We start from the raw sequence: 16,081 nt of genomic DNA, 5'->3' as shown, positions 1-16,081 counted from the left end.
GGGGGGGGGCCGGCCGTGGGGCCCGCCCCTCGCTGCGGCGCTGGCAGGAGCCCCCCGGGCCGTTTGGGGGAGGTGCGGAGGGGCCCGTCTGGGCTGAGCGCTGCCTGGGGCGGGGGAGCCGCGCTTGCTTAAACCAGTCCACGTAGCCTCGTCGCTGCCACGGGCTGTCAGCAAAGTGGGGCCCGCGGGGGAGCGGCCGGGGCGGGGCCATGCCGCGGGGCCGTCGCTCCCCCTCCCCTACATTCTTGATCCAGTCAAAATTTACAGTGGACTGCCTGGCGGCAGCAGCAGCAACATTTCCTATTCAGGCAACAGCCAGGAAATCACTTGATTTTATAGCTCATTATAATCTCCCTGATTCCTTCTCAACTCCTAATTCCAGGCCGTTAACACTCTTCTCTCTTTCTTAATAGTCTCCATGTCCCACTAATCAAGCTCTCCGTTCTTTGGCAATTCTGCTGTCCCTGGTAATATAGCTCCTATTTCAAAGTCCTGGCTAAAAACATTAACTCAGGTGTGGAAATTACTTTCAGTGAGTCATTGGATGCATGGTCAAGATGTCCAAGAAAGCTAGATTTTGTTTAATGAATCTGAAAGAGATGTACATCCAATTCTAATGGCTACGGGACTAATGCATCTATATCCTTTGATTTTTTTTTTTTTTTTTTTTTTGCTTAGTTTGTTGTGTTTTGATACACAGTATGTGATACAGCACATTAATGCACAGTCCAATAAAGTTAAATTTATTGTTGTTTGATCTTAAACTGAGTGATGTAGTCCTAGGCCTTTAGTATATTACTAAAGGTTCTAGTTTCTTTTTTCCTGGAGAAAAATATGTATTGCGTTATATGTGAAGGTGCACCACACCATCTGTACCCCCTCTTGAAAATCCTAGATCTGCCAGTGAAAGCTGCTGTGGGGTGGAAAGGAGCGCCATGTGTCAAAGTGTTTTCATTGTTCCTTAGAGAAGAACAATGAAAACACTTTGACACATATACCGTACACTGAGGTTTTCCAACTGGTTCAGCTCCACTGATGGTGGCAACAGAGCAGCACTAGCACAGAGCAGACACTGGCATGACAACCAGAATGTCATTCTGTTCCAGGGAGCAGAAAGCAACACTGACACTGTCAATTCTCAGTCTTATCAGAAGTTTGGTACAATTTGATATTTCCCTTAATGACCCAGCAACTGGAGTCATGTAATTGCATCAGAACCTTTTCTTTCATTTTTTGTAAAGAAAGTTCCCTTCCCAATATTGGTTATTTATAAAACCTCATGCATTTCAAGTCAACCTTAACAACCTTAAGAATTGCAGCAGATGCATAAGACTGTTACTGGGTCATTAAACAGTCCTGGATCACAGGTAGCCCTAACTCTGTTCCCACTGCTATCATAGTATAGTTGCATTCTTGTAGCAGTGATGGGAATTTTGAGTAAAACTGCTCATGACAGCATGGTCCATGTGGGACAAAGAAACCTCCTTCTGCCCCAGGAGTTAGTTATGGCTTGGTCCCATCTGGGACAGCAGCCAAAAATCTAAGCACTCTGATGTCTATGAACAGGGGATGCATTTGCTGTCAATATCTGATAGGGAAAAAGACCATTTTCCTACAATGATCATCCTTATTATAAGCTTCAGAAGGCTCAAGCTCCAGGATGTTGCTTACTACTTTTATAAAATTGTGTTTCATGATCTCACAGGAGGTTGCTAGCTTGGATATATTATTCTATGTTGTATTAGGCCCTTTGTTCCTGGGCACTTCAAGAACAAGTATTTTTTTTCCTCCCATGATCAGATCCTATACACCAAGGTACAAGCAATACAGTTCTCACCTGGCAACGTGAGCAAAAGTGAATTTCAAAAAAAGTCCTGGCAGGTAAATGCTTTACATATCTTTACTGCTGTTTGTCTTCATGGTAATTATTCTTAAATTACCCCAAAGTGGCCCCAGTCATCTGTTCTTCAGAAAAGCATTTCCAGGAGAGAAGCTGGGAAGTTTGGAATTGGGATTTCCCCTCCCAAAGAGGGGACAGTTCTTCCCTCGGGTCCATGTAGCAGGTAGGAATTTCAGTAGATGGTATGACCCACAAACCTTCCTACACCTAGGTTAGGGAGAGTATGGAGAACTGAGACGGGGTTGTTATGAGTCCGGTTTAATCATTGGCCTGCCCACCTGCCTCACCTTTGCTGTAATAAAGACAGGTGTTCCTAGGTGGGAGGCTGCCCATTTAATGCCCTGATGCCAAGGACATAATACACAGCTCCATACCATCCCTACACTGTTCGCATGCCTCTCAGATGGAATCACTATGTGGCTCCGGCCCCACTATTGACCTCACTACGCTTACCTTGCATTCAGACCTCACCTGTATCCCTCCTTCTAGGCTCCCCACCCTCATTCTGGGCTGTAAAGCCTCCCTAAGCCCTTTTCTTTCTCAGCAGTGGCCCCCTCTGGGACCCCAGGCCACACAGGCCCTGGCCTTGCTTTTAGGCCAGTTGGGACTCCAGGCCTTTGGCTCTGGCCATCCCTCATGGTGAGCGCTCGGGCCCTATGAGCATTCTGGTCCTGGCCTCACCATTGACCAGTTGAGGTTACTTTGGTTAAGCTATTGAGCCACTCACCCTTACTCTCCCCTACAGGTCCACATTCTTGGGCCCCTCTAAACACAGCTCACTTAATCACTAAGGCTGACCTACGCACAGTCCTTCAGGCCTACCTATGTGGACCCTACTTTACACAGCCTTCTTACTAGGGAGGCACTGGTGTGGCATTTCCTGAGGCCCCCCCCACCGCAGGCAGCCCCAGCACACCATCCAACGCTAGCAGGGTGGTGTTTTAGGTCATTCCCCAGGACCAGGACCCTGCTCCATCCCCATAGTTTCCACCCTTAACCTCCAGGTGTTCTGGGGGCAGCAGCTCCAGCTGGGCAATGGTACTCCAGCAGCAACTGCCTGCTTAACTCTGAGGGCCTGTGTTTATAGTGAGGCTACCCAGCCCCATCCTCCAGTCCAGGAGCCCTCTTGCAGTCATGTGATTGTTTTGCTAGGCCACTCTGTACCTGTTGGCTGCTCCACAGCCTGCTCAACTGGTGCCTGCCACGAGAACAAAAAGAAAAATTGGCCCCAATTTCTAGTAACAGAGGAAGGTACCATTTAGAAATAAGCACATATTGTCTCCTGATACCGAATTAAAACTAAGCTTTAGTGCTCTGTTACTACAAGAGGAACCCAAGCAAGACAGTTTCACTGAGCAATCTTTTATCTGTCTAATTACACTGCTCCATTACTGTAGTAGCTCAGGGAAAGCAACTGAGTTTCCTACAGTCACTCCAGGAGTTTGTGGTAGAACCAAACTGTTGAGCCCCACTCTACAAAGTTCAATTTTTTGCTTTAACCAAAAAATCAGCTCTGACTGCATCCCTGGTTAAGAATCATGTATTAAAAACTGAGGGTGCTTTTAGGTCTCAGAACAGTAGGAATGCTGTACAGAATGAAATAAAGATAACTCAGCTTTGGATAGCATGAGTCTGTTATCCTGGTCTGTCATAGGGCTTTTTTACTTCCATTGTAGCAATGCCTACCCCACACGGCCACATTTCCCACCACAAGGGGACTGAGTACCCAGACACAGGGAAAAATAAGGCCTGTCTCCTAAAAGACTGAAAGACATCAGTCTTTCCTCAGCATTGCTTGGTGTAGGACAATCTCCATAGCTCCATTTTTGCTTCCATTGCAGAGTGTGGCAGGCAGTTTCTGTCAGACATGCTATAACAGAAATTCTGTCCTGCTGCAGCTTGTAGAGCAGGGTTTACTCCACCCACTGTTTTAGCCCCTGTAATCCAGAGTCCCAGTGGCCAAGGGGCCCTGCCACATAATTTCCTACTGGGCTGTGTGTTCTATGAGAAATAGCAGAAACTCGCAGGCACCAGCTATAATGCTTGATTGGTGGGTAACCTTTCCTATGAGGCAGTGTTCTGTGTTCTCCCACAGTGAGCTCAGCTCATGCCTCAGGCTCTCAGGCGTCATGGGCAAGTAGTGCCATAAGGACTCAGTGCTCCTAAGTGACCTCTGGCAGATGCTCACAGCTGCATGCACTGACTCCCCAGGGAGTCACGTCTAGCTCCTTGCTGGAAGGAAAAGGGGGAGCATGGGCACCACATTACCTGGGGGAAGAGCTCAAGAAAGCTTCATTGTTTAATAAAAATTAAATGTTAGGTAACATATATATAAATTCTCCATTGTGCTCTGTTGTTCTCATCCTGGTTTTAAGTTGGCAGGTTCTGAGCATGCGTTTCCCCTGATGGGTTTTATTTGTAGATGAATGTTCTCCGTAGCAGGTGCCTAGAGGAAGACGTGACCTTTTAAGCAGCAAGATGAGTGAATGGGAAAGGGTTTTTGTGCAGAATCTGACTGTCCCTCCGCACTCGCAAAGGAGACGGCAGATCCGGAGGGAATCAACAGCATTTCAGTGTGTCCTGAAGTACATCGAGGGAACTTTGATTAAGCAGGTAAAAGGACTATTCTGTCTCCCTTCTGGCTGCACAGTCCTCATACCTGTCTCTTTCTGATTAGAGTGTTTTAATACTCAAACTTTTCACAGAAATAACTGAGTTTTAGGCTGTGTGACAGGCACGTAGGAGGTCCTTTAACCCTATCCAGTGGGGACTGCCGCAGTTGCCCACTTCACCTCACCAGGGCCAAAGGGCCTTGGAGGTAGGCTTGGGAGATCTGTCTCATCCTTGTCACCAAAGAAAAGTAATTTAAAAATGAATGTGACTTTTATTAAGAGATTTTCAGTGGGGAAAAACAGCTTGTCTCTGGCTAGCAGTTCAGCATTTTGGTTCAGTGCCATTAATTGCAAACGCCTATATTTGTACCATATGAAGGCAGCCATTGAGGTTAGATCTGTAGCCCTTAATGCAGAATCAGACTAGTGTCCTCAGCCCCACCAGGCCACCCTTCCCTGGCAGGGTGTAGTTTTAGGTCATGCCCATGACCAAGAGCCTCCTGCTCTTACGTGTGGATGTTCCATGCCACAGCTCAGCTAGGCAGTGTTTTTGCCTGGCCTGGCAGCAGCAAACTGCAAACTGTACATACCTAGTGTTCCCAAAATGGCTGCCCCCATTAGGCACCTGGTAGCTGCCTGCCTCCACCCATAAAGTGGCAGGAACCCAAAGATGCACTGCCACAATAATGCTCATTGGAGTAGCATTTGGTTAATAGATTGTATTTTGGAGAGTCAAGCTGCTAACATATTCAAGTTACCATTTACTGTGTAGCTGTCTATTACTAAAAGCCTCTACAAGCCATGCTCTCTCTTGTGTTTATATACCTTTCTCATTTGGTTAAGACTCAGCTTTTTCTGAGGCAAAAGGAAACAAAGGTGAAGATTGGTTTCTGAGGCATAATGCTAGCAGAAAAAACTCTTCAATGGGTTGGTTACTCTAATCTGGAGAGAATTTTTGTCAGTGTATTTCCTGACTGGAAAATTGGGTGTGGTGGATCTGTAGCGATAGTGAAGGTTTTCATCAGCTATAGCAGTGTTCTGCCTTCAGAAGTGTTTCCAAAGGAGAAAAAAAGAGTTTGATACATTGTGCTAGAGCTCTGGTAAAAACATAACATGATGTACCATACAGTTCAGTGGGTTAAGGCATTGTGCTACTAAATAATGTAGAATTACTAGATCATTAATATTCCATTTGACAGTATCTCTCTACTCTTCTAAAGATGATGGCAATATCGGAAATATGAAGGGGGGCTGGTAGGTTTAAAAAAAAAAAGCTTAATTTTGGCTATGCTAAAAAACTGACTTGCTTTTATTTTTTTATACGTTTTTGGCTTTGGACCTGAACTACCGCTGTTCTGGTTTCAGGCCAAAGGACACAGAAGGCTGAGATTTCCAAAACAAACTGAGGGAATTAGCCATACGGTATCTCCTAGCAGCATGAATAGGAGTTGTGTCTAAATCCCTTAGATAGTTCAGAAATTCAGCTACAGCCACCCCATAATTCGCTGTAGCTCCCTTCCACTGCTGCCGCCTGCCCCAAATGCAGTCTTGGCCCAACCCCCCCTCCACCAGGAAGAGCCTGGCGTTGCCCCAGCTTGCAGCAGCAGCCCACCCTTGCCCTGCACGCAGATCCAGGGGCATACACCTCCCCATGTCCTCCCAGGGTGCGCGCAGCTATGGGAGTGCTGCCCCTCCCCACGCACCTTGTGGACGAGCCGCTTACAACTCCATCCTGCACCCCACCCTGGCTGTGCAGCGCCTGCCCTAACCCCACTTCCTCCCTCACTGCTGCGGCCTCAATCTACCCTCCATCCCCATGCCCTCACAGCGAACTTACCAGCCAGACCTGGCTGATCTCAATGCTGCCAGGTGCGCTCCTGGCTGCCTGCGTGCTGAGCTGTGACTACATGCACGCACTGGGCATTTATCAGCAACATTATAGGCCACATTAGCCAAAAAAAGCTGATTGCCAATACTGTTCATTTTCCTTATATCGGTGTTGATCCGATATGGGACCAATGTGTCGGTGCACTTCTAATGTATTTAAATCATAAGTCAGTGACAGGCACGCATAAGTTAAATTGCACTGTCCACAGTGCATCACACCATTGACTTACACCAATTGTTGACAAGTTATCTGATTTGGATTCTTTGCGACACATTGAATATTGTCTTCACTTAGAGTGCAGACCAGAGCCCACAGTCAGATGGAGTTTTTTTCCATTGCATTTGAGCATTTCCATTGCATTCTGGCAGCATGGGTTCACACGTGCAGTATTAGCACCTAGGTCTATTAGACAAGAATCCAGAAATCTGATCAAATTAGATTCAACTGATGGACTGGAGGTTGACCCAAAGGAGGAAAGGGAGAGATGTTAATGCTCCTACTTAGATGAGGAAGTAAATCTCATGGCTTCCTTTGAAAGCTTGCCACCTGAAGAGAAAAAGAACATCTTGGCTTGCTTGAGAGTCCTCCAGGAGGACTTAATTAAAATAAATCAGGAAGGACAGAATGACTTTCAGACCAGTAAAATGAATCAACATTTACAAGACAGGAAGGAGGCGAGGGAAAAACCAGATCACTGTGTGGTACAGGCCCCTCTTATCCAACCTGAAAAGCTAGTTACTAAGAGGTGCAGGTTAATTACCCCTTGCAAGAGTAATATTGAGGAACCAATTCATTGCCAGGAGCTTAATAGAAGAGATAATGTTTCTATATTACTTGACAATAGAAAACATAGCAGCATCTAGGTCTAACTTTGTAGAAACCAAATCGCTTCTTTCCTTCTTTTAAACTTCTCCACAAGGCTTGCCTTTGCTGTGATGCCTAAAAATCACTCCCATTTGGTACTGGTCAGGCAGATGAGGACTGTGATTGTGCCTTTCTATTCAGCTTTGTTAATTTTATGACCTTTTCTTCTCAACTTTCCTTGCCATATGTGTGTGCCATGTAGACTGTAACTAATTTGAGGGTTGGGACTGTCGTCTTAATTACATGCCTGGACAGAGCCCAGCACAACAGAGCCTTAAACCCTCTGTGACTATCTTTGTAATATAAGTTTTTAATATACTATCGCTTGAATATGTGAAAAGCAAAAACAGCGGGAGAGACATGAATGTTGCTGGAGATATTGACTGACCACCGAGTTAATGGCTTAAGTTTATTGCTACTGAAGAATTCAATATCTTCCATGTTTCAGGGGTGTTGGTTGTAGCCATGTTGGTCTAAGGACATAGGCAGACAAGATTCTTTGGATAAGTGTGATATAGTTTATTAGAAAAACCAAATAGTTGGAAAAATTGTTCTTTGCAGACTTTTGGGCACAAACACCCTTCTTCAAGCATAGGGAGAGTCTGCTATTGTTTTGAGTTCTCCTGGATGGAATAGAAGGCAGTATGCAGAATGCTGCTCTGTGCAAATGCATATGCGTGGCAGTGAGGATCAGAGGCTGTGAGAGACAGGTAGATGGGAGGGTAGGAGGGAAAGTGGGGAATGTTGACCTGGTAATAGAATGTAGCTGGTAAAACGTAGAGAGGTTACGTGGGGTTATCGGACGGCAGGCAAGTTATAATATGCCATAAATCCAATGTCTATATTTAGCCTATGGTTTTTTGTATCCAGTAAATTTATAAAGTGTAGTTTGTAGGCTCATCTACGAAAGATGTTTTGTAAATTCCCTTTGAGGATTAGAACTGAGAGATTGGAGAGAGAGCAGTTGTCTTGTGAGAAGTGTGCACCCACAGATAATTGGGTATTCTTGCCTTTGATAGACTTTTGATGTGCGTTCGTTCTGGTACGCAGTTGTTTGGTTCTCCTACATATTTTCCATCAGGGTATTTAGTGCATTGGATGAGATGTATTAAATTTCTGGAGGTGCAGGTGTATGATCCAGGAATGGTAATGGCTCTGTTGTGGAGTGTAGTTGTTGTGGGAGTAGTGGAGATGTGTTGGCAGGTTTTACATTTTTTGTCCTGGCATAGTCTCGATTCATATGTGTGTTTTGGGCTGTAGGAAATTTACTTCTGGTGATGAGATTGACAAGGTTTGCTGTTTATTTAACGGCTAGGATGGGTGGTACTGGGAAGATCTCTTTAAGGTTTGGGTCTTCTTCCAATATGCATTGCAATTGTTTGAGGATTTTTTGTATAGTTCCAGGGAAAGATAGTATGTCATAACTAACAGTGTGCAATTCGTGAGGATTTTCTTTTTGTACTGCAGCAATTCCTCATGTGGTATCTGGGTGGTTCTTTTGAAAGTGCAATCTATCTCTCTGGAGGAGTGTCTTTGTTGAGTGAAAGCCCTTTTGAGATTTGTGAGGTGACAATTGTGGGTGTTCTCAGTGCAAATTCGGTGGTATTGGAGGGGCTGTCTGTAAATTAGTTTTTTTCAGTGTGTTTAGGGTGATTGCTGGTTCTGTGCAGATAGGTATGTTGGTCCATGGGTTTCTTGTATATGGTGGTTTGTATTTTACCATTCTGGATACTGATCCTAGTGTCTAAAAAGGAAATGTTGGTGCTGGAGTATTCAAGGGATAGTCTGATGGAGGGGGTGATGTTTATTGATTTTGTGATGGAAATCAGAGATTGCAGGTTTTTGATCCAAATGATGAAGGTGTTATCTATATATCTTAAGTATAGCATGGCTTGATGTTGCAGTTCTTGCGACATTTTTCTTCCAGGTGGTGCATAAAAAGGCTGGCATATTGTGGGGCCATTTTGATGCCCATAACTGCCTGTGGTCTGGAGGAAGTGTTGGTTATTGAAAGTGAAGTTGTTGTGTGTGAGGATGAATTGTATAAGTTTAGTAATATCTTTAGGTCCATACTCTGAGTTGTAATCTTGTTCTTGTAGATATGTAAGGCAGGTTTGGATGCTATTCTGGTGTGGGATGTTGGTATATAAGCTGGTAACATCCATGGTGGCTAGGAGGGTATTGCTGGGGAGGGGGCCTATGATTTTAAGTTTTTGTAGAAAGTCTTTTGTGTCTTGGACAAAACTTGCTCTTTGGGTGACAAGAGGTTTTAGGATGGATTTGATGAAACCTGATATTTCCTCAGTTAGGGTTCCATGGTTGGATATTATAGGTCTGCCTGGGTTCCCTTGTTTGTAGATTTTAGGGAGCATCTAAAAAGTCCCTGAGTTGGGTAGGGGTGGGGATCAAGTTCTGTAGTTTTTCTTGTAGTTCAGATGGAAATGATTTAATAGTGGTTTTGAGTTTTAAGGTGAAAAAAGGAATTAGATCTTCCTCTAATTTTTCATAGTAAGTGAAGTCAGAGAATTGTCTGTTGGCTTCTTTTATGTAGTTTTCATGGTTAAGGATAACTATAGCTCCTTCTTTATCTGCTGGTTTTATTACTATTTTGGTTGCTGGATCTTAGAGATTCTATGGCCCTTCTGTCTGAGAGGGAGAGGTTGTTATGGTGGCATTTGTTGTTGATTGTTTCATGAAAAATTTAACCCCCAAAACCCCCAAAAATCAGATTGGACACCTCACAGTGGATGAAATTCAAACCTTGACTGCTATATTGACTGCTTCAGGGAAAGAATGAACAATGAAATGATCAACAATAAAAGAGATCTTCCCAAACCCCCCCATCCTAGCCTTTAAACAAGCACTGAACCCCACTAATCTCATCACCAGAAGCAAACCTCCTATGGCCCAAAACACACAAATGGATCCAGACCATGCTGGGACAAAAAATGTAAAACCTGCTAACACATCTCCACTACTCCCACAACAACTACACTCCACAACAGAACCATTGCCATTCCTGCATATTACACCCACACCTCCAGAAATGAAATATATCTCATCCAGTGCGCTAAATGCCCTGATGGAAAATATGTGGGAGAAACCAAACAACAACTGTGTACCAGAATAAATGCACACTGAAAATCTATCAAAGACAAAGATACCCAATTACCTGTGGGTGCACACTTCTCACAAGACAACCACTCTCTCTCCAATCTCTCGGTTCTAATCCTCAAAGGAAATATACAAAACACCTTTTGTAGATGAGCCTACAAACTTCACTTCATAAATCTACTGGATACAAAAAATCGTGGGCTAAATATAGATATTGTATTTATAGCACATTATAACTTGCCTGCCATCTGATAACTGCAGGTAACTTGTCTGCATTTTACCAGCTACATTCTATCACCAGGTCAGCATTCCTCCCTTCCCCCCCACCTACCCGTCTCACACCTGTTGTCTCCCATTGCCTCTGATCTTCACTGTCATGCATTTGCATTTTGACAGACCTGCATTTTGCATATTGGCTTCTGTTCCAACCAAGAGAACACAGAACAACAGCAGACACTTCCTATGCCCGAAGTAGGGTGTTTGTGTCTGCAAGTTTACAACAAACACTTTTTCTAACTATTTAGTTGGTCTAATAAAAGATATCATATTTACCCAAAGAACCTTGTCTGGCTACTGAAGAGAAACAGTCAAAAGAAAATGTCCTTCTCTTCTTTTTGAGAACACACTTGTTTTTTTGCTGTTGTTCATAACAGTCCTTACCATTTTAATATCAATGTTTCTTCATTCTTGATTTTCTTACGGATGCAGCTTCATTTCCGGGTACGTTTGGGGTTGGAAACTGCTAAATCTCCCATTTGGTGTTTGTGTGTTCTTGTATTCCAGAGAGCACTGGAAGGCTTAGCTGGAGTTGAATACCAGCTCCGCATGACCCTCTTTGACATCACATATCGCCATTTCTTTGGGAGAACCTGGAAAAGCAGCACCAGGCCCCTGAAGGCTATCCCAGGACAGCCACCCAGAGCCAGTTTCAATGAGGTAGGACCCAACCAGAAATCACAGATGATCTCAATATACTCTCTCAGTCACACAGAGCAATGTGAATGAATGTAGATACCTAAAATGCTTGGGACATAAGCTGGAGTTAAGCCATAGGTTATGTCAAAGAGACAGCCCATGCTGCAGCCCACTCACTGCTTCTGCAGTTGTGCTACATGCAGTGTAACTCCCAGCTGAAACCAACACAGCAGGGGTATCTCCAATATGGCAAAGAAGGATACTCTTGACTAAGCTGGTAGATCCTGCTCCCTGCTTATATATCAGGTAGTGGCATGGGCTCAGAGCAGGCCTTCCATGAACTCTGAAACTGTACTGGCTATGTTGGGCAGATATCAGAGCAAGTAAATCATGTGTTTCAGAGCATAAGCAGGCCTTTGATGTCCTGAGATGGCTTGTTTGTGTATGTTAATGTTGATAGAAGGGAATGGCAAGCTTGCCCCCTTGCTGGGTGTCTGCATCGGTGTGAATTTAGCGTATGCCAGATATCCAGTATTGTAACAAACAGCAGAGTTCTATTTAGTAATAAGAGTCACTTGAACATATACATCCCTATAGATTTAGGAAGACCTGGAGATGAATATCTGACATAAAGTGTTCTAAGCATGACATGAAGCACAGGCATCCAGAGATTAGGCTACTGAATAACCTATTGTAAATAACACCCTTTGCATGCCAATGGCACTGTATAAACTGTGAATGATAATAATAGTACTGTATCAGAAGGCTCATGTCTCTGAATGTTAGAGTATAAAAGGGGCTGCTTTTCTCATAAATCACACAGGAATCTGAAAGGGCTCCTTTGGAGTGTAACATCAATCTGCCAGGTGCCATTGAAACGCTAATGGGAGAGCTCTTCTTCCCTTCACAGCATAAATCCCACGCACTTTTATTGATATTGCAATAAACGGTAAGCATCAGCTTCATTTTAGACCAGCCTTTGCTTCCTCAGTGCACGCAGGAGCTTCTGCTGGTCTCTCCCTCCACTGCTTCCCTAGGGTTCAGTAAACAAAGGACAGGTAGGTTGGACTGGGAGGGGATCTGCCCTCTTTTGTATGTGAGGTAAAGGGGAGCAGTCTAAGGCAGAGGAGGACTTCGCAGAATTCATCATGGCTCATTTCTGGTTATGGGTCTGCTTCCCTAGTCTCACCTTCTGTGAATCATAGAGGTTTCCATTCTCAGTATCTTTTCTTTTGAGATGAGATGATGGGGTTAAATTCTATCAGCTTCCATAATTAATACAAGGAGCTGTCTGGGCTACTGCTGGCAGAAACTGGGAATCTGTAGTTTGTTGCAAGATTCTGTATCAAAATCTCACTTCAAATAAGAGTCCTCCTTTTTAACACATAGACGCCTTGCTGAGCAAGAGAGATTACACCTGGTCCCAGGCAATGCAAAAGCACTTTCATCATACAGGATGACCTGAGATTACTGCACAAACTAATGCTTTCCTGAAACACAGCAATTTAGAGTAACTCAGTTATTATGGAGGCATTTAATGAGCTAAAAGCACATAATACAGATGATTAATTAGAGAATGCAGTTACTATGAAATGGAATTATTTTGAGGATAAATCCTAAAAGTAGCAAAATGACACAGGGTAGGACACATGCATGTGTTATATGGTAGATCGGGCTATTTTAAACAACATTGGTTAAAACATTAGGAAACAGAGAGGACTCCTTCACTTGTTTAGTTTGTCTAAAAATCAAGCCATCTCTGATGCTATTTTTTATGGTCTAGTCCTGAAAATTTAGTATGGCCACCATTCCATAGCACCAAGCATTATGCTTGCTAGGTATCTTCTTTCCAGAGGTGCTGGGAATCCAGAGCTTTGGTTGCACTCTGTGGGAGCTCTGAAAACTTGGTGCTTCTGATTATCAAGCCCTAAGTGTTTGCAGGGTCTAGTCTAGTGATACTCTTTCTCCTGCTGTGCATATTTTCTCTATTAAGACTTCTATGGGCAGTTCATTTATCAGCATTCAGATGCCTTTCATCCTTCTGCTATCTATGCTTTCTTTCATTCATTTATTTTTATACATTTAGAACAATAGCAATTTTTACAGAATGATGATGAATTGGATATGACCATGATTTGTCTTAGATGTGGTCCATTAGGATGCAATTACATCTCAATTGTGTTGAATTAGTTTGAATTTCAATTCAGAAGACAGGCCTTTTGTTAATCCCAAATCTGGGTAACGGATCTAGCTAATGACTGGAAATTTCTTTTTGTGTTACATGTAGTGCTTGAGACATGACAGCAGAGGGCAGTGTTACTCTAGGAATGAAGAGGGGCCTTCATGACATCTTTCAGCCATTGTGCCTTTTTCTTATTACCTTAACATTCATAATTGATTAAAAAACCAGGATTTTGTACAGTTTTAATCAACTAAAGAAATCTTCTTCTCCATCTTATATATGAGAGAAAAGCTTGGGCTTTGTGGCAGATTTTTACAGGTGTGTGTGGAGTAGCAATCTGATTGTCCTACTCTGAATAATTGTTGCATTTGTGCAAAGATAAAAGGAAAGGAGAAAACAGATCCCTGCATTTTGGACACTGAGCTGAACTAAGATTTAGCCTCTCTGTTCCTAAAGCTTCTAATTTTAACTTTTGTTCAATTTAATGATAAATAAACAGTATCAAGGGTACAATTCAGCATAGATTCAAAGCCAACTGCATTTATTTATGAGTGTATCAGCAGCATTAGACAAGTTATATTATTGGCATATGCATTCCTTCCCTGGGTCTTTTAATAATTAATTAACTAGTGGAGATTTTTTTTAACTAAAAAGTGTAACAGAGGCCAACATCATAGAGAACTGAAAGCTACATGAACAGTGTTCAATGCACTGTTATATGCTGCAAATGCTTTTTATCAAGATAATAATAAAATAAGTAGGATTTATGAACTGAGCACATATCAGATAACAAGTTATGCGTACATGTAAGTTACGTGCAAAATAACTAGTATTAACCCAGCCTTAATTTTGCAAGCTCTGATATTCAAGCAATGGGTTTCACAGCTGTAAAGTTTCCCCCAGAGCAGAAAGCAAGCGTTATCACATATTCTAGGTACTTTCTAGTTTGCAATAGCAATGCACGCATAACACAGAATCTTATGGTTCTAGGTATACTCCACACTAACTGAGCAGGAAGACTATAGCTGCACTAAAATCTCGTTAGCATTGCGGCCAACATCTTAATTGTTTAATTTTGTCATCTCTCAAATGCTTGGTTTCATGGACCCAGCTTTGCCTCACTTTGTGGATTCAGTTTTTCAGGTTTTTAGGAGTGGGGGGCAGGTAGAAGGGCTATGCACCCTGTCACAACCCAAGGGTGTGATTTTGTGTGCGCGCTTCGGCACTGCTAAATTATTTCCCGCCACGAGGAGCTTTCTTTGCAGGGTGCATTTCTCAGTTGCAAAGAGAAAACCCCTGTGCAAAGAAGTTCCTGTCACTCGCATGCAAATTTGTGTCCCACTATTGGCCAGTTCTAAATTATTCCCACGTGGCAGCTAGCGATTGGCTTGCAAGCCGTATAAAGAGGCTTGAGCGGTTTCCGCCCAAGTTGGAGGACTCCACAACCATCTCGTGGAGGAGGAGGACTTCACGTCTCGTGAAGAACTCCAAGCGCTGCGGAGCCTAACGGACCCAGCGTGTACCTTAAAAAGGCTATAGGGGTCTGATCAACCTCTGGCCTCTCCCCGTCGCTGAGTGCGATCCCTCAATGAACCCCTTCCCTGCGCGCAAGTTCCACGGAGCCTAGCAAACTTCATGTGAGTGTATCCAGAGCTCTTCTCCGAGTTGTTTTCTTCGGTTGACACGATGGGCTCGCGGTTTTAGAGCCTTTAGCCGGATTGGGCTAGAGTTCGCGAGATTAGAACTCTTGTCCGCTCTTCTTTCCTATCTGTAACTGCAACTCAAGCAAGTTTTCCTGCCTGCACCGCGACCATCTACGGTGTAAGTAAAATAATCTTTAATCAACCGCTACGCGTCCGTGCCTAATTCTAGTCCGCCGGCCTGCATTCCCCGACCCGCGTGCCAGGGCTGCTGGCCACAGCCCGCCGCGCGCCCCCGAGGGCCTCAGACCGCTCCCGGCCCGCACACACCCTTGCATGTTTTTACATCATTTGGTGAGCATGTTTCCTAAATCCAGAAGGACAGAAAGTCACTGCCTTCAGAGGCCTGGAATTGAGGACTTGGAAGAGAGTGAAGCAAGCTGTGGTAGAAAGATGGGGTGAGCTCTCTGCTGGTGCGAGTTGTTAGTGCTCCACCATCTGAGGACCAGTCTGGTGGGGTTCATTTATTAACTGCAGAGCTCTCTCCAGTGGCCTTCCCCAAGGGGTTACCGTGTTTTTCTGTGTATAATGGAGCCACACAAAAAAGTTGTGGGCATAGCAATACAGTGTCACCCAGAGACACTATGGAAGCATCTAGACTACAGATCCTAGACAGGGGTGAAGCTGGGAGCATATTAGTACATCTCTTTGTGATCAGCATAAAGAAAATAAGTGAAACCATAGTAGCTACTGAGGTCACCCAGGGTGCTTGTGTTGCAAGAGAAAAAGGAGGAGACATGGAGACTTAATGCTACTGTTCTTGTACATGTCACTCTTACTGTAAGTCCTTCTGTAGCTTTGCCCCTTCTCCTCTTCAACATTTCAGCATTCTGTAGTGTCCATCAGTGACTCCATAAACCAAAAGGGCCAGGTTCAGTGCCTGCTCATCACCTCTGACAAATGGGT

At 44.0% G+C, this 16,081-nt stretch overlaps 1 protein-coding gene across 3 annotated transcripts in view; it reads left to right on the top strand.

Moving 5' to 3' along the window:
* Window positions 1-1,797: 1,797 nt before the first annotated feature.
* NPHP4 (nephrocystin 4) overlaps window positions 1,798-16,081 on the top strand; it is a 104,555-nt gene continuing 90,271 nt past the window's right edge. For 2 of the 3 annotated variants that reach the window (XM_025206412.1, XM_025206411.1), the window contains exons 1-3: window positions 1,798-1,881; window positions 4,323-4,513; window positions 11,162-11,314. In XM_025206412.1, the coding sequence (XP_025062197.1) occupies window positions 4,379-4,513; window positions 11,162-11,314 (288 nt within the window). In that variant the 5' untranslated portion in view covers window positions 1,798-1,881; window positions 4,323-4,378. Of the gene's footprint in view, window positions 1,882-4,322; window positions 4,514-11,161; window positions 11,315-12,116; window positions 12,243-16,081 lie in introns of those variants that run through there. The other variant, XM_025206413.1, reaches the window with a different exon arrangement.

This window comes from Alligator sinensis, unplaced genomic scaffold (assembly GCF_000455745.1).
Source record: "Alligator sinensis unplaced genomic scaffold, ASM45574v1 scaffold322_1, whole genome shotgun sequence".
Classification (NCBI taxonomy): domain Eukaryota; kingdom Metazoa; phylum Chordata; order Crocodylia; family Alligatoridae; genus Alligator; species Alligator sinensis.
Note: the sequence above shows the minus strand (reverse complement) of the source record. Positions and strands in the feature narration are given on the sequence as shown.